At 39.6% G+C, this 25750-nt stretch overlaps 1 protein-coding gene across 1 annotated transcript in view; it reads left to right on the top strand.

The window, feature by feature from the left end:
- Positions 1 to 25057, top strand: part of C10H1orf87 (chromosome 10 C1orf87 homolog) — a 64520-nt gene extending 39463 nt beyond the window's left edge. The window contains exons 8-11 of the mRNA XM_005353436.1: positions 10913 to 10977; positions 17347 to 17420; positions 20471 to 20678; positions 24880 to 25057. Coding sequence (XP_005353493.1) covers positions 10913 to 10977; positions 17347 to 17420; positions 20471 to 20678; positions 24880 to 25040 — 508 coding nt within the window. The 3' untranslated portion in view covers positions 25041 to 25057. The remainder of the gene's footprint in view (positions 1 to 10912; positions 10978 to 17346; positions 17421 to 20470; positions 20679 to 24879) is intronic.
- The last annotated feature ends 693 nt before the right edge of the window (positions 25058 to 25750 follow it).

Genomic DNA, 25750 nt, shown 5'->3' with positions numbered 1-25750 from the left:
AGGAAAAATAGTAATTTTCCAAGAAAAAGCCAGGAAAGCTTCCTTCTCTTTCTACCTTAGAAAGACACACCAAGAAGGTGATAACCAGAACTAAAACTTTTTGTCATCTCAGCCTCATTAGAAAAAGACAGTGTCTGATGTTAGACACTTTGGCATCTGTACTGTGCTATCTGTGGATCTATGGAAACTCCGTATCCCTGCTGCATTCTATTGCCAAGCACAGACATCTGCCTTTAGAGAACATGTTCCATGTGACAACCAACCAATTTCAATCACTTGCCAGCTAGGCTAAAGAACATTTTATAAAGACTAAAGGAGGCTGGCTAAATGGCTCAGTTGGTAAAGGCCTTTACTGCCCAGCTTGATGACAGAATGCCACATTGTAGAATGAGAGAATCTGCTCTTAAGGTCCCATCGGACCTCCACACATGTGCAAGCACATATACACTAAAGAAAGAGATGTAATATTTTTAAATATTTAAGACAAAGGGTTGTCAATAGTCATAGAAACACAAATGAGGAGATCTTTCCTTTCAGCCCTTAGGAACCTCTATGATCTATACTTGCCATTCCTCCTGAAACAGCTAAAGAGCAGGACCAGGCAGATGAAATAGTGTTTCAGAGGTTGAGGATCGAGCATTGTCATCAAACTGGGATGAAGGCAGGAAAGCAATGAGATTGGCTTGGCTTGCAGCAGAGGAAAGAGAAAAAAATAATGGGCTAGAACCTTCAAAGAGTTGGAATGAGATAGAGTTGGAGGTTAGGAAGAACAAGGAGGATATAGCATACTTTACCAGGTACGTTGGTGCAGGACATATATCCCCACACACATCCCCTGGAGATTTCAAAGAGTTGTCTTCAAGGATTTTTATAGGTACTAGCTTATTAATGAAATTAGGAAACTGCTCATAACACTGGAAAGGAAAATATAGAAAACATCTTAGGGCACACATAATCTGTGTGGGCTACACTAATTACTTTATGCAAAAATCTAATCCTCCATTCTCTCCCCCTTTATCTGCTTTGCTTTTGTTTGCTCTACAAACCTGCCAACTTCTTTTTAAAAATGTTTCGTATAAATATATATTCTATACCTAGCATAAAAATTCCTTAACTTCCAATAAGTGAAATAACATTGATTTAGCATGCTATATTCATTGCCATATTGTGATAAATAGTAATCTACAGTACCATAAGGCAAGTAGATTCTTTATTCAGCTTTGTATATCAAGTGTCTAAAGCCGTAGATATTATGATGATAAATGTTTATGCGCTTGAATCAAATTAGGAGAGAAGTTATCTCAAAATAGCTCATGGTCAAACTGAAGAGTGCCTTTCCCCAGCATCTCAGCGAAATCAGGTACACAGTATTAAATGCTCTAATAGCACCTAGTCATGTTACCCCTAGTTATGTTCTCTTTAGAACCCTGATTTAATTGTGTCTTTTCTTAATTTATGTCTATACAATGATCACCCTACAGCAAGAAACATAGCTGCTTTCCTCATATTCATAACATCTAACGTACAGTGTGGTTAGATTACATAGTGTGTATTCGCTGAGCTTGATGATTCGTTTATTTAACAAACATTTTCCAAGAACCAGAAATATACTAGACAGTGGGAGTACAGCTATGCAGAAAACAAAGCCTGTTCCTCATGAAGATATATTCTACTTGGAATGAGAAATAATTTAAAATATATGGCATAGCCAGACAGTGTTGGTGCACACCTTTAATCGCAGCACTTGGAAGGCAGAGACAGGCAGATCTCTGTGAGTTTGGGGCTAGCCTGATCCATAGAATAAATTTCAGGAGAGGCAGGACTTCACAGCGAAACCCTGAGTTAAAATAAAATAAAGGAAAATATATGGCATAACCCAAAGTCATAGGGGCAATAAGGAAAAATAAAGCAGTTTAAGGTTTTGCAAAGAGCATTATTAAGTGAATGAGTTCGAGTCCAACCCAATGGATGAATTCCTATGGGCCAGTTTTGCACATGAGCATTTCCTTAGAGATGGCTAAGCTACTAAAAGCAGACAAATGAGTTAGGAGAAGACTAGAAATCTAAAGGAAGTTCTCAAAGTGGCTTTAATCTAAAGAAAAAAAATCAAGGGCTGGAGAGATGGCTCAGTGGTTAAGAGCACTGGCTGCTCTTCCAGAGGTCCTGAGTTCAATTCCCAGCAACCTCATGGTGGCTCACAATCATCTGTAATGAGATCTGGTGCCCTCTTCTGGCCTTCAGGTAGAACACTATATATATATAAATAATAAATAAATAAATAAATAAATAAATAAATAAATAAATTTTTAAAAAAGAAAAAAATCAAGCACCAGAGTGTACATTATACATAGGATATAGCAAAGACTCCATTGATATTGTTGATTAACAACTAATTCAGAACCAGTATTTCAGGGATCTGGAGTATAAGAGCAGACAGTTGCTTTCTTTGACCTTTGAATAGTCTAGGATTTCAAAACCATGAGAATCAAAGAAAAAAATATGGTTACAAGAGATAAACATATTTCATCTTTAAAGAGTCATTGGCTAAAGCTTCATCTGTGAATTAAACCCATTCCATTATGTGCTTTGTATGCAAACCTATATCCTTAAGAGATTAAAGATGCAATTTAGGCACACATTTTAGGAGCTGAATGCTCGAATCATTATCTTAGTACATATTGTCCATTAATCTGCGTTCAATTGGAAAGCCATTTGGAATGTGGCTGTGTGCTAATTAGCAGGATTCTAGTGCTGAGCTGCTTCCTGATTAAATGTCCTTTAGAATCAATAAAACATCAGGAGGGATTGTGGTGATGTGGGATTAGCCCCATCTAGCCAAACAAAATGAGTTGTGTTCCCTTTTTAAACTCGCATGTTGTGAGCTAACAAGAGGGACAATTTTTGCCAGTCCTGAAACAAAAAATGTGTTCTGTTGATGTTGTTGTTGTTTCTTAGATAATTTTTTTTAAATCGGAGATTTCATTTTTCATCTTCCCATGTTCCTAACAATTAACAGAGGCATTCGTGAATGACTGCCAGGATAAGGTGATTGTGAGAAAGACTTGATTACGATTCCTAATCTCCACTCTGAATCACCCTTATGGAAAATGAGCTCAGGTTGTGTTGGATGGAAATGATTATCCCTATTCTTGGCTGGGGAGATGGAAGTCAGAATTCACATTTAATGTTTCTATGTGACTTTGTAATAAATGGTAATTTAGGAGGGCAGAGCAAGAACAGGAGGCAATCTAATACTCGGAAATTATATTGGCAAAATTAAATGCTTCAAACCAGTGTAGAACACACGTGCACAAGCCAAATTGTGTTGGGGAAGGAGATAAATAATGAAGCTGCTATGGAGGCTTCCTGAATGGCGCAGACCAATTGACACAGCCACAAGGAGGACATACGTATCGTACACATCTGGCCCATTATAGCAAATAGAGTTAGGTTGGAAAGGAATTTTTGCAAATCCTGGGAACGAGTGGAGAATTTTAGGACATATAGGAAGCATGAGGTGTCTCATTCAGCAGTTGATGTTAAAGGGAATAGGAAAAGTGTTTCACACAGGACTATTGAAGATGTGCTGTGGTCACCCAGTGGCTTGGTGGTAGACAGCAAACCCATCTTGCTAGTCTGCATTCTCATAATGATGACAGTGCCGATAGAGGTGTCACTGCTTATAGAGAACATTTGTAGAACTTAAACAATTCCAAGCAGTATTTCAAGTGTTCTGTTAAATGTTAACCTTTTTGATTCCTGCAACAGCTCCATGAGGTAGGTGTTATTCTAGTTTTCAAATGAGGAAATGGAAAACTTCCATGACCCTGATGAATGAATTCATCAGAAAGGCTGAGTTAAGGCAGGTCTGACAGCTTCAGTCTTCGACCATAACCACATAATGTGGTTACTTTCCTGCAAGTCCTACAGTTCGGAGAAGTTGGTGTGTGACTGGGCAACAGGCTTTGGATAAACCGTGTGCTGGAGTTCACCCTTCAGTTTGGTACTGGACCCAGTTTGGAACTTGAGTCTGTCTGGAAGAATTTCCTTCCGCTGGCAATTAAACCTTGAATTTCCATCCCAGGATCTGTGGCTTTTGTCATGGCAGATTTTTCTAGTCTATGCATGCTTCTATAGCACAGCTGTATGAGCCACAGGTACCATTTTCTTGCAATCCTGGAGGCTGGAAATTCAGTTTTCTCCCTGTAACCTCACATGATAGAAAGGATGAAGGGTTTGTTACTAGAAAATCAGTCCAATTCCTGATGATTTTTCCCCAGGACTTAAACCTTCCAAAGACTCTACCTACTAATACATCATGTGAGAAGATGTCAATCTCGGGATACATAAAAACAAATATATGAGATAACCCTAGGAAACGTTTGCACCTTGCTTGTCAGATGTCTCTTCTGACAGGCACATTTTGTGCCCTTCAGTAAGAGTTAAGAATTCCAGAACGATTGAACTTCTCCTGTCCAGGATCACCTTTTCGACCTGGCAGTCTGCACAGAGCTGCCTCCTCTGTGCCCTCCTGGCTGAGCATCGTTGCATCTGCAGTAACTAACTTGGTGAGCAATGACAAACACAAGCAACCCAGCAGTACAGGAAGTACAATCCTTGCAATTCTAGCTTACCACATCCTGGTGCTAAGACCACAGTGAACAGATTGGAGAATGAAGAAAGATGGCTGGCTTGGGTGAATACCCAGAGTTCTTTTTGACTATATGAAGTTTGCAGGGGAACATTCTTCCCAGAGTTAGCTCCATTGAGATTACAAGGGTGCACTGTAAAATAGCCCATGTTTTGATTTTTTTGGTGTTGAGGCTTAATGTCTTTTTAAATATCAAAGGTTCTTATATAAAAAGACATCTGCTTTATAGTCCCTAAATAAAAGGACAAAAATTAAGACAAAACCCACTGACATTACTAAAATGTATGGGCACTCCTTTGATATGTCAGAATCAAGAATGAATTGTCACCAGTCACATAACCTAGCAGAATGTGAAGGAATCCGCAAGCTACCTGACCAGGGCTTTCTAAGAAGCGTCCCAGGCAGAAGATGCATTGTTGCCTCCCACTTGGTTGAGAGACCACAGACAAGTCTTCCCATACTAGAAACATGAGGTGGTACTGCTGTCAGTGCTATCCCCCGATCCTGCCTAAGCACAGATGTGTGGCTGCTTTCCCCCACACCTCTCATCAATAGCTATTCAGAGAACACACCTTTGAAACAACAGGAAAGATTTGGGCTGAGCAATGTAGGAAGCAGAAAGCCTGGGCTTAGGGTTTGCCTCTGGCAATGCCATCCCTGAAAGTTAAGTTGTGTCAGTTAGCGCAGAGACAGATGGTAGTTGTGTATACTAAGGAGATTATGGATCATGGCATATGATACCCATATCTTGTATCCAACAAGTATGGCAAGGGATCTAAGAAAGAAGAATCTGAGATGCCAAGTATACACAGGAATTGTCACTTGTCCCTTGTCTGCAGGCCTATGAGAACAGTGAGCAGAACCATGGAAATCAGGACAAACTCTCATTTAATGGTGAATACAAAAAAAGAAAAAAACCAACATATAAAGCCTACTTTAAAGGCGTACTTTTAACCTAAAAGATAATTTTAAAAAGAAATTAAAAAAAAAACTCTAAAGTAAAATAAGCATGACAAAACATGGGAAAGGAAGTTTGACCCTAAGTTCTCTAAACTTCAATAACACTTCGAATATATTTCTGCTCTAAAAAAAGAAAGAAAGAAAGAAAATATTTCTACTCTAAAACCTAGCAAAGTTTGAGAAATTATTGTGGTTCTTTCAAAGTTGCGAAAGCCGTGCATCCTGTTGATATGAATTATAAAACAATAAAGAGATAAGAATAGTGAGATAAACCAATGCTAAAAAATAAAGCTTAAAAAGTATTGAAGATGATTGGATAAAATCATGAAAAACATGGAGAAGAATGGGTGATTTCAAGGAACCCTCAACTTCTCTAGAGAATTAAAGTCATTAGGAATCAATAAAAATAAACAAAAGGAACACAGAAAAATCTAATATGTTATGCCAAACTTAAGGGACTTCTACAGAATGTATACCTGAAAAAAAAAACTTGGGGAAAAAAAGATAGAGCATATTATATAAGACTAGAATACTAAAGTTACTTGGCATCATTGGAAATTAGGAACAAAATAGAGAAATAAAATAAACATCAAAGTCCTCCTATGGTAGCTCATTTTCCTTACGTAACAAAATTCTGTCTCCTTTCATTGCCTGATGAAGGTTAATATTCAGGAGGATACAGAAATCTCAAGGTCCAAATCAGGAGCAGAAGGAGGGGGAGCATGAGCAAGGAACTCAGGACCGCGAGGGGTACACCCACACACTGAGACAATGGGGATGATCTTTCGGGAATTCACCAAGACCAGCTAGCCTGGGTCTGAAAAAGCATGGGATAAAACCGGACTTACATAGCAGACAATGAGGACTACTGAGAACTCAAGAACAATGGCATTGGGTTTTGATCCTACTGCACATACTGGCTTTGGGGGAGCCTAGGCAGTTTGGATGCTCAACTTACTAAACCTGGATGGAGGTGGGCGGTCCTTGGACTTCTCACAGGTCAGGGAACCCTGATTGCTCTTCAAGCTGATGAGGGAGAGGGACTTGATCGGGGGAGGGGGAGGGAAATGGGAGGCGGTGGCGGGGAGGAGGCAGAAATCCTTAATAAATAAATAAATTTTAAAAAAAGAAAAAAAAACAAAAAGAAACAAAATTCTGAATTTCTCTGCTGTAATTTTAAGTATATTCAGCTGAAAGCATTAGAGACTGAAAATCCAAATCAGGTGGCTTTGTTAGCTTGGCCTCTGGCTAGTCTTTGATACCTGAGTAACAATGTGACCGATGGCATGTGGCAGAAATACACACAAAAGGAGATATTGCATGGTAGGACAGAAAGCCATTGATTTGGAAGACCAGTATTGTTAATTTTGCAACAACTAATTGTAAGGGAATTTACCAGAGTCCCTTGAGAACTACATTAATCTCCTCCAAGGGTAGCAGTCCTGGTGCCCTAATAACTTTCCTTTAGACTTGACCTTGCAAGAATCTTAATGTCTCAATATTGTCAAGCTGTGGAATGGAGGTCTAGTATATACTAGGTGACCTACACAAACCATACTCAAGGGATAGCACCAACTAAAAAGAGTTTACAGAGCTGGTGAGAAAGAGCCCCATGTATACAAATTGAAAACTCACTACAATCTAAGCTAAATTAAGAAAAAAGAATACACTTTTGTGCTTGTATGTTACAAAGAGAAATTTGTATTATAAAGACAAATAAAATTTGTCCTAGATCTTTACTGAAAAATACAGGGGAAATTAATTAACAATGAATAAAAGTCAGACTAACCACAGACTTCTACAACGGTCAATGTTAGTAGACACTGAAAGAATGCCCATAATTACAAAGTGGAAAATATGGCTGTGAAGCCAAGTTGTATGACCTGCCCACTTGTGGATCTTGAGTCAGATGAAAAGGGGATGGTAATGACTCATCCCTTTAACCTGTGTCTCAGGGTGAGTAGCTTACAATAATGAATAAAAGGTACCAAGAACACCCTCTGAAATCTATATTAAGTAAAAAAAAAAAAACACACACACACACACAGTTGAATTTGAAACTTGCTGGTGTTTGAGAAAGAACCTCTTGTAGCACAGGCTGGTCTAGAACTTGCTACGTATTGGTGGATGACCTTGAATTCTTGATCATTGATCCCTACCTCCCAAGTGTCATCATAAGTACACAACACTATGCTCCCTAGAGAGTGAACTCAGGACTTCATGCCTGCTAAGCAAGCGCTCTCCCCACTTAGCTACACTCCCAGTCTAGAATTTGAATGTGAAGTTGAATCTTCCTGAATCTAGAATCAGGGTCTCAGTCTTTGTTCCATAGCTGGAATGAGAAAGCTTGGTGCATACTTTTGTTATTAGAATTACTAGTACCTGTTATTACAACAGGAACCTATTCTTACATTCAAGTTGAATACTTTTCTGGAGGTCTAAAAATGAGATATAGAAATGAGAAGTACTTTGTAGAATAATCATAAGAAATGTATTGATCACACAAGTCCCTTATGCCTTTTGTGTCAGACAATGCCCAAGCTGAAGCTTTAGGAATATTTGCTACCTTCTCTTCCCCCTATTTGCAGCATATAATCAAGAAAAATAATAGTGTTTTATCTGGGGCCTTGTCTCCTATAGTTTTTTTTTCTGTTTATGTACTCATTACTCATCAGTGTGTGTGTGTGTGTGTGTGTGTGTGTGTGTGTGTGTGTGTGTGTGTGTGTGTGTGTTGTGTGTATGTGATCACGCGCATGCCTGGAGAATTCAGAGGAAAATTTTCAGAATCAGTTGTCTCCTTCCACGTGGGTTCTAGGGATCAAGTGCAGGTTATTAGGCTTCTATAGCAAAGTCCTTTATTCTCTGAGTCCTCTCTCTGGCCATTCTCTCTTACTTGATATCTGACAACATGGCTTGAAATTTTCTGACAGCTCTGAAAGATAAACGGAATATGCAGTCTGTGACTATCAGTAGATCTAGGCTCTTGGCTGTGTTTTATTGTAAAAAGTTTGGAAGGTGGTCTAAGAATATGCCTGCTCTTCCAAATAGTGTCTAAAATGAAGCGGTGAAGAAAACTACAGTCTGTTTCCAGGGCTGAGGTATTACCTGACGCTTGTACGATTATTACCCAATGAGAGCTTTCTCTCCTCCAGCTTCTCTTTGCCATCCTAGGCCTGCTGCATCTGATACAGTCACCTGGTTTTCTGGTTGCATTATTGCACATCAGGATTTACCTCTTTCTCACATGGAGCTCTGGAGACCACATGTTCAAATCTCCTATCAGAGTCCACATGCTGATCAAAGAATGCTCCTGATACATGATCCACGTATAGGAAAAGGTTTATGAGATATAAGTAAAACAAGCTGGTTTCATTGTTAACGTATCACTTCTATTTAAAGAGAATAAAATTATATGATATTAGAACTTGTTGAGAAAACCTAAGGCACATTTTTGCCAACTTTCTATCTCAGTTGGTCTGCTGATGGGTGAACTAGAAACTAATCTTCTCTCCAGTTAGTCTGTTTGCTAACAGCAGACACTGTCTCTCCCCAACATGAGCAAATGTCAATTTCTTCATTTTTCCTCAATACTAGTTCTTTGAGAACTTCATATAATGCATTTTGGTCATATTCATTTCATGCCCCAGTTATCCTAGGTTTATGTCCTCATCCCATCCACCCAACTGTGTCCTGTCTTTCGTGGTATGGACTCTAATTTGTGCTGCCTGTATACTCTTGAATGTGTAACCTTCACTGGGGTCTCACTCTTAGAACAACTGGCTCTCCCTCTCCAGAAACCATTGACTTCCAACAGCTACCTCATTAGGGGGTGGGACTTCATGCCTCTGCCCCTCTTCAAGCTAGGATGTGGTCTGGGTTGGACTTGTGCAAGCGTGTGCATGCTGTCACGGTGGCTGTGGATTTGTACCTGCAACAGCTCTGTTGGACCTACAAAACAGTTTCTGTTTAGTCAGCCACCGCCTCTGGCTCTTGCCATCTCTCTAACCCCTCGCAGTGACCACTGACGCGTGGGAGGAGGGTGTGACACAGGTGTGTCATTTAGGGCTGTATGTCTGGAAGTCTATGTACCTGGACCAGGTGTGAGTCTCTGTGTTAATAATGTGAAGCAACTCACAATATTAGGGGGAAGTAAAAATCACAGAGGACCAGAAATAATTCAATGACAGAGATAAAAACAAAGACAGAGGAGGGAAGGACGAGAGGAGAAGGAATCAAGTTATTCACACACAGGTGGATCACCGTCTTATCTGAGCAGAATATGGATATTTGACTATAGTCCTAGCCACGCTGTATCCAAAAGGAAGCCAGGCACCTATTACTGCCAGAGAAGCATGTTTATATAATATATAAATGAGTTCTAGGCAAGCAAGTATAAATGATTTACACTACCAAAATTTTGATGGATTATTTTATGCTTTAGATAACTGATTTTTCAGTTGCAACATAAATTTCTTCCAATACATTTCTTCCTGGGAAGTCATTAAATGTTAATCCAGCACATGTAGTTATCCTACCTCTATGTTTGTTGTGTGTTGCAATCCTCTTGACACTCACGGCAACAAAAAGGTACATTTCTGATAGCCACCTGAAATGAAGATCCCATGACTGATTTAATTCATTTCACTGATAGGTAAAGGTATAAGATTGTGAGGTGGAAAGGGGGGCAGAGTAGCGCTAACACTGAAAGGTCATGGACTTATTCATTTTCCTATGTAACAATGCAAAAATAATAGCTAGTCATGTTTTTACTGTCGTTAGAACAGTAACTGATTTTATGGCTAGAGGTGACTGTGACATTACCCAGATTTTCTCATAGTTCATGGTCTCTGGATGACCTGAGTTTGACAGCAGACCCCAATCTCCAGTCTGCTGACTTTGCTGTAATTCATTCATTTGTTTCAGGGTGCTGAATTTCTAACCTATGGTCCATTATTATGTGTTTGTTTGGTTTTTAGACAGGGTACTACTGTACAGTTTAGGCTGGCCTCAACCCCCTAATCCTCCTGCTTTAGCCACGCCCCCTACCCCTGATATTCTGGGGTTGATGGCCTAGGTCCCACACTCATCTATCTCTTCCTGTAACTCTGAGGGCATCTGGTTCCCTATACCAATGCTCTTCCTGGTAGATATACATACCTCAAGTTATTTGTTTCCTACACTGAATCAAAATCTCTTTCAATATTGCTGCCAACGAGTAAAACTCAGCTTGGCTGTGCATGCTCCTGAAGTAGAGGAAGCATCGCTACTCATCACTCAATCCTGGCTCCTCTTCTTACACAGGTGGCAGAATTTTGTTAAGTGGCTGAAAAGGGCTTCTTCTGATCTGTTGTGCGATTCGCCTGTAGGTGAGTACTGTTCTTTATTATTGTTCAGCAAACCTAGCTGGGTTTTATTTCATTCTTCCCAAAAATACTCAGTGAAGAAAGGACAGGACTTAAAATTTCCTTAAAAACCATTTATGTTTTTAGATAAGGGAAAGTGTAAGTCTTCTAGCTCCATATTTTACTTTCTGTGGCAACCCTTTGATAAGAATATAGCACACTTACACATGAAGTTGGAATTATTGGCTTAAATTTCAGATGCAGTATCTTGAATCTACCAATCCTTCAGGTTAGCATCTATTTTAGTAATAAATCACCAAATATCATATACAAATATACTTATCAAACATATATATGTGTGTGTGTATGTGTGTGCCTAGATATATGTTTAATGCAGCAACTTTTATAAATGTCTTAAAATTATAAGCATGGAAAAGATCCTTCAGGGAACATTTAATTAAATTATACTACAACTGGCTGATTAAATTGTTGAGTTTAAACAACACAACTGGGCTGCCACATAATGATTTCCATGACATATTATTAAGTGAGATTTTAAAGATGAATATGGCAAAATATTTAGCTATTAGCAAGTTTAAATATGACAGGAGAAAAACATATGCATTTGGATTAATCTGTTGCTATGATTTCTCTACTTAAACACCCACTAACTACTGTGCATCACAGTGCAAGGTACCAAGTGTGTATGGTGGGGTTGCTAGGGATGAATATATCAGTCTATATCCAAGTGGCCAGGGGGAACATGGAAACAGGTATAGGGCATTAGTCATGTGAGAATCAGAGACTGAAAAAGTTGAAAAGAAGTATGAAGAATGTACTTATAATCCCAGCCTCGATAACAAATTTTTATGATCCTGGAACTTTAAAAAGCAGAAAAGGTTTCAATCATAGTTCTGAAGTCTGTAGATATTACATCTAAGTATCATTGAGGGCCACAATCCCTCTGAAGTCTCTTGGAAAGGGCCTCTGGTTGCTTCTTACTCTGAGTAGGATGTTGAAGCCTCCAAAAGTCTGTTATATATGATCCCATGTCTGCTCACATGACCCCTTGCCTTCTTCTGTTCCCCCTGTGTCTCTGTATCTAAAGACCTTCTCCTTCCTCTTAAAAAGATCTAAGCTGTTTTTTTTACTGCTGAGTAGTACTCTAATATGTATATATTCCACACTTTCTTCATCCATTCTTCCATTGAAGGGCATCTAGGTTGTTTCCAGGTTCTGGCTATTACAAACAATGCTGCTATGAACATAGTAGAGCATATACTTTTGTTGTATGATAAGTCTTCTCTTGGGTATATTCCCAAGAGTGGTATTGCTGGGTCCAGGGGTAAGTTGATCCCGAATTTCCTGAGAAACTGTCACACTGCTTTCCAAAGTGGTTGCACTCCAGACCTTAGTGACTAAAGAAACATTTCCAACCCTTGGGTTCTGGAGAAAGCATACTACAGATCAGCACACTACATCAAAAAGCTATACGGCAGTATTCTTACTCACTTGGTCAGGTATCTCTAATGAAAGTCAGGAAGTTAGAAAAAGCGTTCCCCAGGACATCCTGGGACGCTGAGTCTTAAGTGCCCCACAGTTTGGAAGGTTGGCATACTCGTATTACAAACAGAATCCCATATTATAATGCTAAGACATCTAAATGCTTTCCTGTGCTTGTGAATTCACATATAACTCCTGCTGAAAATGAAGAAGAGTGTAATAGCTCAGCCCTTCCTCAGCACCAGGGAGATGCTTGCACCATCCTCCACAGGACTTCTCCTCTGCCTGCATGCATCCCAGCACCTCTCGGACCAGATTTCCTTAACTTTTAAGCTCATCAGTCAGATCGTGTTGGTACGTACCCAAACATCCTCAGTTTCATAATCACTTTTTTAGGCCCTATCTCAAAATACAGTCACATCCAAGCTACCCGGCTTTACAGTATCAGTACACAGGGGCTACAGAAACACAATCCATCCCATAGCAGATGCCACGGATGAAGTACTGGCTTTATAGATACGTAATAAACTTTCTATTATAGTATTTACTTTAGTGCGCTCTGACTTATTTATTTCATCATCTTTAAAAACAGAGAGAAAGAAAAAGGAAGAATAAGAAACTGCATGTGCTAAGGAGCTGGATTCTATGCAGTGTGCAGAGTGACTTGAGCCTGACAAACAACTGATAATGTTACTCACTGGAGAGCATCCAGGCAGAGAGGGCAGAATGGCCATTGTTGCTCTGTGTTATGGACTCACGGTTACTGATGGGAATTTTCCATTTCTAGATGACTGGACCTGTGATGAAGTTTGATGTCCAGCTTGGAACCGAGAAAGACAGTGGTTAAGACATTGTTAGAGGCTTTGATTAACTAGAACAAGTTCAGAGCTGGAACAACTTATCAGTCCTACCAAACCACAGGGCACTGGATTGAGTTGAGTGGTCCTATATAGCAAAATGTAGTTTTTATCTCCAAAGAGGGTAAAGGAAGAGGAGCATCCCCAGGGAATGAGAGAGGGCTGAAAGCTAAACGGCCAGAAGTTGGCATCAGTGCTAAGGCTCAGCCAGGAGATCTTGTAACTCTTAGCACATGTTTTTTCTTCGCTTTTCCTTGGGCTACACCAACTCTCTCTTTGCAGCTATTGTTGAACACACTATGCACTGCTGCCAAAGGCTTTGCTTTTCATGTAATTTTCCAAGTGCTTTTCCCCGGGCATTTGCATGGTTTATTCCCTTGTTTTTAGCCTATTGAGCATTCTATTTAATTGTGACTTCTTAGGAGGCCTTGGGCAAATTGCTTGGTGCCACCTGTGGTTCTTACCTGTGAATTTGTGTCTGGTTGTTAGGGCACATATCTGGACCTGACATTGTTGTGTTTGTGATTCCTAGCTTCACAATTAGAATGTACACCACTGCATGAGAAGAAAGCTTGTCTTGTCCACTGTTGTGTGTCCTTCCCAAGACAATGCCGGCTTCCGGTAAACACTTGACTAGTGTGTCTTCCATGAATGAACGAGTTGGAAGCAGGCTTACAACCACTTTTGATATTAGCAGACAACCGGAATTTTCATCTTCTTAGTTAGGTCATCTGTGGGATAGAGATAATTTCCACCTCACAGAATTTTTCTAGATTATGTGGCAAACTTTTGATAGATGTCAGTTTGCTGATCACATAAGCTTCATTTATTAGAACTCATCAATCCAGAAGCTTTTACTTGGATTAAATACCCTCAGCTCCATTCTATTTTCGAATCACCTAGAGAACACATTTAAAAAGTATTCTCCTTGCCTGAGATCGAGATTTAATTGGTCTTGTGAGTCATTTGCACACTAGTTATTTTTAAAGTTTTCCAGGTTGGGATAAGATAGAGCAGCACCAAAGAGTTCTGATTCTGATTCCAACAGTCGGTGTGAGCAAACAGGAAGGATGGCTGTGTGAACATCATACTCTCCTGGCAGCGCAGCCTTATAAATCCTGGTCCTTCCCATGCTTGGAAACTTCTAGAAGCCAGTGGGGTTTATTTCCCCAGTGCAAATCTTCCACTGGCTGACTAGACAGATGTTTCTCATTTGCCCTTCCTGCTGTGTTAGGAAGAAGAAAAAGAGATCTCCAGCACAGGTCTTTTAAACAATGTTTACAAATGCAAGTGATTACCTTTGTATCCACCATCAGATATGACAAGGAAAAGGGGTAAATTAAATGAAACTAAGCAGACTTTTCATATATTCTCCTAAGGGAACTTTGGAAGGCTCAGACAGCAAGGAATAGCTAGAAAGAGACAAGTCTAGGTTCTAGGTCTTATTCTAAAAAGTGTCATGCATTAATTGATGCTCAGAAAAATGCTTGGTATGCTGTATGGTAAATCTTTTCCTCTGGGGAAATGAGATTTGCCTAATGTTAAACACCTTCCATTGTTGAATATTTTACATACATGATTTTAACTTCATGGTATTATAGCAAGTTCCTGGAATTTCACAGGTAAAAGAACTGGTCCAAAAGTTCACTGTTGGTAGAAGAAAAATACAGGGTTAATGGTTAGGTTTGTCAACACCCCTGCCTCTGTGCCATACAGGGCTGCTAGAGGCCGTTTAGCTGTCCATCTCTGCTTCAGAGTAAGCTGGGCATTTCTTCTTGCAATAAAGAGCAAATTCTTTTCTTTCACAAATGTGATGCAGTGAACAAATCTCAGTGCAAGTAGGTGTTCATGGGATGCCAGGATAACTTAAATTCTCAACAGATTAATTCAGATTTGCTTCAAAGGGATTGCTATCACAACCTTTAGTGAACATCTATCTTAGGGGTTTCTATTGCTATGAAGAGACACCATGACGACAACAACTCTTATATAGGAAAACATTTAATTGGGTGGTTTACATTTCAGAGGTTCAGATCACTATCATTGTGGGACATGGTGGCATATAGGCAGACATGGTGCTGGAGAAGAAGCTAAGAATTCTACAACTTTTTTTATTTTTAATTCTACATCTTGATCCACAGGCAACAGAAAGTGAACTGAGACACTAGGTGTGGCCTGTGCATATATATAAGACCACACAGTGACACACTTCCTCCAACAAGACCATACCTACTCCAGTAAAGCCACACCTCCTAATAGTGCCACTTCCTATGAGCTTAGGTGGGCCAATTACATTCAAACTGCCACAGTATCAGTTGAAGTTTATTCTTTGGTATCTGGGTAGGTTATGAGAGATAAAGAACTACAGTGACACATCCATGTTCTCAGAGGATTGGAGAAGGAATCGGAGAAGAGCTACCCACTTAGTGGCTCTATTTTCCAAACTTGATATAATAGTGCATAGTCATTCATATAGGAGCAAGCTTGGAGGGCCATTCTTTGCTGGGTCCTGAAGCTTCAGGTGAATATGAAATTTCATTTTCTTCTTTATCAACAAACTGAAGAAGAACTGGGGAGATGACTTAATTTGTAAAGTGCTTGCTCTACAAACTGGAGCACCTGAGTTTGGTTCCCAACACCTATGTGAAAAAAACAAAAACAAAACAGGTCCAGCGGGGCATGGAGTGGCTATAACCACAGAGCTGGGAATGCAGAGACAAGAAGGACTGTGGCAGTCAGTCTAGCTAAACGGTAAGTTCTAGATTCTAGGAGAGACCCTGCCTCAAAAATATAAGATGGTATAAGTTGGAGAGTGACTGAGGAAGATGCCTCTGGCCACTACACAAACATGTACTCATGCTCATAGTGCATCAATACATATGCACAGACACAAACATGTATACCCACATTTACTATGCATATGTGAACACCAACATACAAAAAGTAACTGAAAAACATAATTCATATTGATCCAGGAATTCAATGCTAATAGAGTATTACGAAGGTGATTTAAGCCTGTTGTGGAAATTTTTGGAAACATTCTTCATTCTTTTTGACACTTATTGAATACTTGCTATGTTCTAGCTAATCCCATTTAATACTAGCAGTTACCCAAGGTGTCCTCCTTTCTCTGACACAGACGCACAGAGAAGTGGAATAGGTTGTTCAAGGTCATAGATCTCATAAAGAAAATATCTAGGATTTAAATCCAAGACTTCCACCTCAGAACTGACATTCTTGCCCACTGTGTTACATTGTCCCCTTCCAACTTTGCTTATTTTGGCTCATTTTTATTAAAAATAGTGAGACCCAACTGAGGACTAATGTATGTTTGTTAGTGACCTATCAAATTTCACTCAGCACTCCGGGATAGTCACAGGGATTTAGAGTCGGTAAAATCCTCCCTAGGCTGGGGAGGATTGAGCAGAAGGTTGGTTGTTCTGCAACTAAAGCAAACTGGCCTTATTCATGAAGGCAGCAGCCAACATCCTGGGAATGGGATGTCTACACACAGATGATGGGAAAGAGGGTGCAGAGCTTACGTTCTAAAGGACAGAGTCACAGGAAGAGACTCTCAGTCTCATTAAGCAGCATAAGATTTTCTGGTTCAGGGCCTTCTACAGGTTGTACTCAGCTGGTCCACACCTTTGCTTCACGGGCGCCATCACAGTGCCTTTGCCCAAACGACTCCTGCTCATTCCTCCGGTCATCAGTTTGCCTCACTTCCTCCAAGAATAATCCCTCCCTGCGGCTTCTACTGCTTCTAAATAAGCTGAACTGTTTTCCTATGTCCATATATTTCCTTTCTGTGGTATGTATAATAATTGTGCTTGAATAGTTTGTCTGAGAAACTATGTGGAAATTCACAGGTAGAAAACTTGCCTTTTATCCACCAAGGGTCTCCCTGTTGCCTAGCACAATGCAAACACCCAGCAGAGCCACAGAGCTATATTTCCTCATGCATATATATATATATGTTAAATGTGCATGCCAAATTAAATCCTCCTCTCTCTCTCTTTGTTTTTCTTGTTAGGAAAGAATGAAAAGAAAAGCCCAGGGGCCTTGGTCGAAGTCCCTGAGAGACCCCAAAGCAAAACTGAACATGTGGTATGCATCTGGGCATGTGGAGCTCTTGGGAGGGCCTTGAGAACCCTGATTGCATCCTCCCACCTCTTGCTGGGCTGGAAGGCCAACCTCCCCTATGGATTCTTTATTCCCACCCTACACCTTGCTGTCAGACTCTCTTTAGGACCTGCCTCACATGGAAAGGAGAGGCAGATTAACTCCTAAAATATGATATGTTTAGTTCCCATCCTGGTTAGTATGTGGAAGACTCTTGCCCTTGCTCAGTGATGGACTTGTCATGTGCCCCAAGCAATTGTTTTTGTCGCATATATACAAGTGAGCTTCTAAAGCTAATGGCCACCAATTGTCATCAGTCTAAAGGGTGGTCTGAAGACCATTTTAATAGCTTAACGCTGACTTCCAAAACTTGAGCGTGTCCTTTCCCTAAGGGATCACTTCTTAAAATTTAAGAATTTCTCTAATTTTAAAAGAAAAAAGAAAAACAAAAAATAAGAAAACAACTATCTAGCAAATGGTTGAAAATCCACCTTAATATTCTCAGCAGTTAGCGAGGAAATTTTGAAGAATTGAAAAGCTGCATGGGCTTTTCGATTGTTGTTGTTTTGAAATGTCCAGATTAGAACATGATTTGTCGTAAAGTGATGGGAGGCCTCTTCATGCACTTCACACATGGAAATATTTTAGAAAACAGTATCCATTTTGGCAAGCATCTTGCCATGTAAAAAACAACCACAAATGCTTTTCTCCTTGAGTGTTAAATCTGTTGTGAATAAGATTATAAAAAATACATTTTGCTCTTTTATTTTGCCTCCTGTTGAAGGGGCTTTTTTGCTTCTCCATAATAATTGACTCTTCTCACATCCTTGTATAATCAGTCTTCATTGTCCCACTTTTTTAAAAAGGAGGCGAAGAAGGGGATTGATAAAACGGCTTTCCTATGATACCAGAGAAAATAATTCATCCCATATGTCTATTCATTGATTTATTCATTGACATATTACCCAACAAGCACGTATTGAAAACTTGTGTTAGGTAGTACCCAGATTTTTGAGATTTTTCAGTAACTATCTCATATGACCTTGATGATACATCAATAACTACCTCTAGGGCAATAGATACTTAGACAAATATAATATTGAATTGTGAGCTCCTGGACAGGCAAACGGGTGACGAAAAATAAACTCTTGCTCATCCTGGTTTACAAAGGAACTCAGTACAAGAAATAGGATCTGAGATGGGTCTTGCAAGTTTCATAGGAGCTCAATTATTTCAGGTGCGAGCATCAAAAAGGGCTTCTGTAACCAAGGGAATAACATTATAAAGAGATAAAGACAAAAGACATCTTCAGTTGCAAGGCTTTATGTGCCTGGAGAAAAAAAAAATGCCCATGTAATACCGAAAAGGATAAGCAGAGAAATTATCAAAAAGAACACTAATGTCCACTGGACCAAGCAAGAGTTTGGACTTCTCCTGGCACAGAAAAGTCATATAGGCTATATTAGTTACTTGCTCCTTCACTGGGCCTGATTTGGGTTCACACAGTCTCTACTTCCCCTTGTCTTTAATTATCAGAGAGTAGGAAAGTACCCAAAGAAATTAAAAATGAATAAATAAAACTGGACTTTTTGATTTAAAAAAAGTCCATGTATGCAAGTATAGCAAATGAACAGATTTCTCTAAAACTTTTGCCATTTCTAAAGTTGCCCAAATCTCTAAAAAGGCATAAGAATCACTATTTTACTTTTCTGTGTGAAAGTTTTCTTTGTCCCAAAGTTAATTTTATCAAAACAAAATTATTTTATATTCATCCTGAAAATTTACCAGTTTCCTGTCAACTGTGTCAGTGCAATTTCACACAGTGTTCTAGTATTTCAAACAAAAAAATTCTTCACATTCCCCAGGAGCAACCTCATCCATGTCTGCTACCCAACTCACAGGCGAACTTGTTACAGTCATTCCTCTCTGGAGTGCGGGGTGCATACCACTTCCAATTGATAAGTTTGACATGGGAAAGAACTGCAAAGCTTCAGCTATTTCAAGGTTAAGGGAACTCAGATGGTACCAATCAGAGGTATTGTTTTATGCTGAACATTTTAGACTGCGATGAACAGAACAAACTCTATATCTTAATTAACTGAAAAAAAAAACCAGAAAATTGTACTGTGTTAAATATGGACAGAAGTGTAACATGAACTAAACCAAGGAGTCAAACATAAGCAAGCTTTCTTATCTTTACTGTGAGCTTCATATTCCCTGCCCCCTCTCTGCTAGAAAATAGTTGCACTAATTGTTTTGCATTGGATGCCCAGCCTCAGACCATGCAATATATATGGTGTTTCTTCCTATAACCACGTGGACTAGACAGGCAGGAGGTGAGTTTCCTGAAAGCCCGGAGTAGTGCTGATCAGGCCAGACATTCACAGAAGCTGCCAGGATGTCTTACTTACTTGGCACCACAGGGTCTCATTTGTCTATTTCATCACACTTCCTTGTTCTGTCATAGGCATGAGATTAGGATATTAAAGTGAGCTAGGCATCACTTCTATGCCCTGCTTATAGTTTTGGGTCTAGTATGAGGCTTATGCAATTTTAAAAGTCTCTTGTCCATTCTGAGCTTCTATCTCCTTTGTTAAATTATAGTCAGAAAGAAAGTTAGTCATTCTTGAAACTTGGCCCACAGGCCAAAGGTGACACTATTATTGTGCCAGTCACTCGTTCACCACAAACCACTGCGGAAGTAGTGACTTTTCTCAGAAGCTCAGTCCATGTAGATTCCTCTAGTACCCTTAGAAAAGGACATCAGATCTGTCAATCAGGTCCCAAGTCCTTTGCCTGTTTCAAAGCAGAAAACTGGACAAAAGTGATGATGACACCTTTCTCAAAGAAAGAAAAACTCACCATGTTTGCATTCAGCAAAAACTTGGCAGAGAGAGCCTTGGGCTGCTGAATACATGAGTCTCTCCCTTGCTTTCCAAAGGCAGAACTTGCAATAAATCTTTCTACTTGTGTGGCCTCGTCTTTGGCCAACAGTCTGGAGCTCTGGGTACTGAATGCTTATGTTGTTTTGGTAGAAAACTCCAGAAGAGAATCTCTGGCCGGAAAACCCTACCACTATGATTTCAGCCCCACAAGAACCAGTGAACTCCTTTAAGAAAAGGCCAGTCTCTCAGCCTGATTTGAGTCCAGCCATGATGAAAGAGGCTGAACAACCTGAGCTGTGGATAGACAGGTTCAGAAAGCTGGAAAACGCCCTCTACTTATGTGACCTGAGCAACACAGGTAAAGTATGGATTCCCAAGTCCACTAGCCTATCTCTATTTGTGGTCTCACCTGCACATAAATGCCTGGCTTACTTCCATTGTATAAGTAAATAGAACATTTTATCTGGAAAACAGATGCCTGGCACAATCAGAAAACATGAAGATAAATCAAAGAATTGCCCATGAGGTGACTGAAAATGGCATTGTGTTTCTTATCCCTACCTCCACTCTTCCACCAGTTTAACACAGGCTTCATTCTGGCCATTCCCCTAAATCCTCCTGCTTTCAAGAGAAACTCCAAACTACGTAGCAAGTCAAAACCCAGTGTCTGCAGGCCTGAGTTGTCTCCTCTACCATTTTTACTCTTAGCATTCCTTGCACAGTCCTAATAGGTCACTTGCCTTTCCCCGGATATGCCTTACTTTCCCATTTGTCCAAGTCCAGTGTCTGCCCAGTCTCCTTCCCAGCAATCTTATTTAAACTAGAATCCAATCACTCTTCTCTGGGACTTGAGATGGATCTAGGTCAGACTTCATCTGGCTTTGCCAGCCTCTTGAACATCTACCATCATATTGATATCATGTATATTTTACTTGAAGGTTATTGCTCCCTCACTAGTAGACAGTATTTTTTTTCTACTGCATGAAACTAGCATAATTTTTTCAAACAATTTTTCTTTAATTTGGAGGAAATAAAAGATTGTATGTCTATAAATAACCAAGTACAACATGCGAGGTGACATAGGCTCTTAGATTGTGCCATGTGGGCATTCAGAGAAAGAAGACTCCTTTTGTGGGATCAGCAAAGGCTTTATTAATGTTAAAATGATCGCCAATGGTTTAGTGCAGGCATGCCCTGTAAAAGCACTTATATGAAAATAGCAATGTCTTTAGTCTCTTTGTGTTTTTCCTGTTTTGAATTTCTAATACATTTTAGATCTCCTGAAATATAATTATATAATATGCCAAATTTTGTTCAATAATTATGTGAAAGGAAGGAAGAAAAAGAAATTTAGAAAGAACTGAGAACTTTACATACAAGATTAAGCTGACTGGATAATAAAATATATTTTAAAAATCTGCTAATGACCCCAGCACTGTGTTAGAGTTTAGACCAGGAAGAAAACCAAAGAGACTGAGTCGCAGCTTCTGTCCTCAAAGACAGACTTCTAGGTAAGATACAGAGACTTGCAGTAGTTAACAGCATTACAAAAGGAAAAGTAAAGAGATAATATATAATAAAGTTTCTTGGTTAAAGGAAGAATTGAGAATTAAGTAGTCCAAAGGAAAGGCATGTAATAGTGCTTAGCTACTATTACATATGAGGAAGAGTTCTAATATACTATGTGCTTCAAATAATCTAAAAAGAAGGAATTCTGGATAATTTCCCAATAAGAAGTGCTAAGTATTTGAGATAAATATGCCTACTCTGATTAAATTTTACAAAATCTTACTTTTTAGCAGAACATCACAGGGTACTCCATAAATATATATCAATTGAAATTGATAATATAAAAAGGAAAGAGACAGGCTATGAAAGGAAGGTTAGCATATATTATGAGCTGAAGTACCAGAGACAGTACTGAGGAGGCATAGCTGGACCTGCAACATGATATAGGGAATATCTGGGTGATGTTAACAGGTTACGCTATCTTGAAACCATCTTCTGCAAATGTTAGGAGGTGAGTTGACTTGCAACAGGGAAAAGGGATGAACAAGACAGACCTGGAGGTTTCCATTAGGTCCTTCGACACATGGTGATGTTGAGACTCTACCTGAATCCTGGGAGCTAAGATGAAGCCTCCTCCTTTACCAGAATCCATCAAAAGATCAACCAGAGAAGGCCATCAAGAGAGCTGAGATATATCAGTTAGTGAAGATTTCCCTGGGGCAGAAGGGAGAATAAAAGGTTATTGAAGCAACCCTGAGCAGAGCTACACACTGAGGAGAAAGAAAAGGCATTTCTAAATAAAATGTCAAATCATGATAATGAATAATGGATGCTGGATCCTAAACTTAGTTGCTAGGAAACTCCCCAAAGATTTAGACCTTTCTCATAGGAATGAAACAGTCTAAGAAAAAAATGTAGTTTTGCTGACTTTGGGGACAGATGCTGATGGCCGTGAGATGCCTTTTTCATGCCCCCTTCACTGTTTATGCCTGTTTTCTCCGTTTCTATGAAGTTTGCTAGTTGCTCAAGAGCCAAAGAATGTATCAGCCAGATCTGGGAACATCTACTACTGTCCTTAATGGGAAAGCGGATTAACTAAGGTCACGCTGTTGGTTCATTAGCCACAGCGTTTCACAGACCGTGGAGGCCTTTTCTAGATGCAGAGCTGACAACACCTGCTCTGCCCACAGATGACTCACTGTTCTTTATTATGTGCAAGGAGCTAAGTAGGCCAGCGCATTCCCTATCCAGCATCCAAGGCAGGCCATCCATCATCAAATCAGGATTTCTGGGAACCCACTGAGCTGATTCTCTAATGGGGCTTGTGAAGAAAATAGCCTTGAAGAGAAGAAACAAGGAATGACAAGTATTCTAAAGAAAGAGCAAATGGTATACTAAGAATTCACTTAGTGAACCAAAGGCCAAATAGAAAATAATAAAGTCAGAGAGGCAGAATGCTATAAAAGACATTCTTTCCCCAGGCCTGGATATTTCATGCTTTTCATCTCTAAATTTTCAAATTGGCCAGAAGCTGAAGGGTTAGTGCCCTTCTTTCCAGGGGAAGAACTCAAGCTCAAAGTGATAACGCAGTGGCCAGTAGGAATCTAATTCATAATTCAAACCTAGGTTTTCTCGGTGCCCCACTACAGCTAGTTCTCAAGACATACTAGAAGGAGAATGAGGTTTTGCTTATTTTTGATAGAGAGATATAGATTCAAGCCCAGACTCTACCACGCAATGTTCCCCACCATTAAGACTGTTCAGAGCCACCTGCCCAAGGACGGTGCCACTCACAACGAGGTGGATCTTCCTACTTCAACTAACAATTCAGAAAATCCCAAAGGCATGACTGTGTGCTAACTTGATTTAGGTAATTCCTAACCAAGACTCTTCCAAGGTGATCCTAAGTTTGTCAAGTGGAAAGTCAAAACTTACCAGGACATGAGAAGTACACTTTTAATCCTTAAAGATATTGGAAAGCTTTTGTTTTGTGGTGGTGGGGGACTTTATGGCATAGATTTCACAGTTCAAAGAACACAAGTAGTAGATCATATGATCCATATTGAATATCATACCTTCATTTCATGCGATATAGTAGTTTACTTTGGGCACCCTTAAGCAAATGATTGAATAACTCTAGGACTCAGTTTCTCCTTTTATGAAATGGGTTATGGGTAAGGTCAAATAAATCAATATTGTAAAATGCTTGAAATGGAGTTTGAGGCATGGGCTATTTTGTGGGAAAATAGTCATTGTTGTATTTATTGTTCCACTTCAGTTAATCATAGCTTATCTTCCTCATGGTTTGGAAAGCTTCCCCAGGCAACAGAATTATTTCCCTGCATCGTAAGTGCAGCAACCAACATATCTAAGCTTCCATTTCGGGCTTACGAATCAGTTCGTGATCATCAGTAATACTGTGGCCCACACTTACAGTCCTCTCTGTGGCTATCACCTCACCTTCATGCAGAAACCATGATAACGTTGTCATCATTGAGTTCTATCACACAGGTTAGTGGGAGAAAGTCACAGGCAATGTGTGTCAAGAAGGAGCACTTTAATGCCTCCATATTTCAGAACATCCACAGGTACTTGGATAAGAAAAAGAAATCATCATATTTATGAACATTTTTAACAGGCACCCCACTTCTGTGAAATTTTGCCCTAAGATGTATGGATTTAAAGAAAGAGCTTGAATTCTTTAGAACATATGTGTGGTGTTACTGGACCCATCTGCTTTATTCTACCCTGAAGTTACTCCCTAAGATCTATAAGTCATATCCAAGACTCTAAATGTCTTAAGCTAATTTAAAGAATCTTTTTAAATCGATTTTTATTGAGCTCTATATTTTCTCTGCTCCTTTCCCTGCTTCTCCCTTCCCCTTCAACTCTTTCTCAAGGTCCTCATGCTCCCAATTCACTCAGGAGATCTTAAAGTCTTAAAACATTAGTGTTTAACATCTACCTGCAACTCATTCAAGCTAACCTATATCTTTCCTTGATTCTTCTTTCCTCATTTAAAAAAAAATAATCTACCAATGTCACCACAGGAGTTCTGGAAAAGGAAAGAGTCAGACGCCTCATCCACAACTACAATCTCATTTACAACTTGTCCCTGAGTCCTCAGAAAATTGACCTGGCCTTGCGGAGATTCCGTTCTGGAGAAAACGTAATGTTAGAGCCAGCACTGCGGTACTTGAAGGAGCTGTAAAAACAAGCATGCACTCTGAGAACAGATGTTTTTTTCATCTTCCCATTACCTGAACTTGTGCTTTTCCTCCGTCTGCATTCTGAGATAGAGGCTCTGTCTGAGCAGAGACAGATATAGTTGTTCTACCTACTTTTGCCTTGGATTTGGCTATCAGGAGGAGCTGTTCACAATGATCAGAGAAATCTGGTTTTCTCTTCTGATGTAACAAGAGTCCAATCACTTAACATGCTTTTCTGCTCCTATAGAGTTTATTATCAATGTGTTTGATGTTTTTTTCTACATTGCTAACTGCTTTTGTAAACAACATGAGTTCATGTATCAAAAAGCATGCAAGATGGTGTCAACTCACCAGAATATCTAATGAAGAGTCAACTCAATAAATATTTTTGTTGGGTGTTTGGAGACAGGGTCTAAATATATAGTCCAGACTGGCCTTCAACCTTTAGTCTTACTGTCTGAGATTCCTTTGGGCTCCAATACATAATTTCCCATGTAGGCAAATAGGTTCATATGCTAGTCACTATTCTAGGAAGGATTTCCACTACAAGAAAAATAAAAGTATTGACACTGAACAGTAAGCAGGACAATAATTTTAAGTTAGAGTTTTCTATATAAGTCCAGCATTTTTTCCAGGGTAATATGACCAGTGTCTTCAGGGATATTTCCCAAAATCCTTGAGAGAAGTATTAAGGAAGGATGCCTGGACTTAG

Source organism: Microtus ochrogaster, chromosome 10 (genome assembly GCF_000317375.1).
Source record: "Microtus ochrogaster isolate Prairie Vole_2 chromosome 10, MicOch1.0, whole genome shotgun sequence".
In the NCBI taxonomy this organism is placed as follows: domain Eukaryota; kingdom Metazoa; phylum Chordata; class Mammalia; order Rodentia; family Cricetidae; genus Microtus; species Microtus ochrogaster.
The sequence above is the reverse complement of the archived record's forward strand: the minus strand, read 5'-3'. Positions and strand labels throughout refer to the sequence as shown.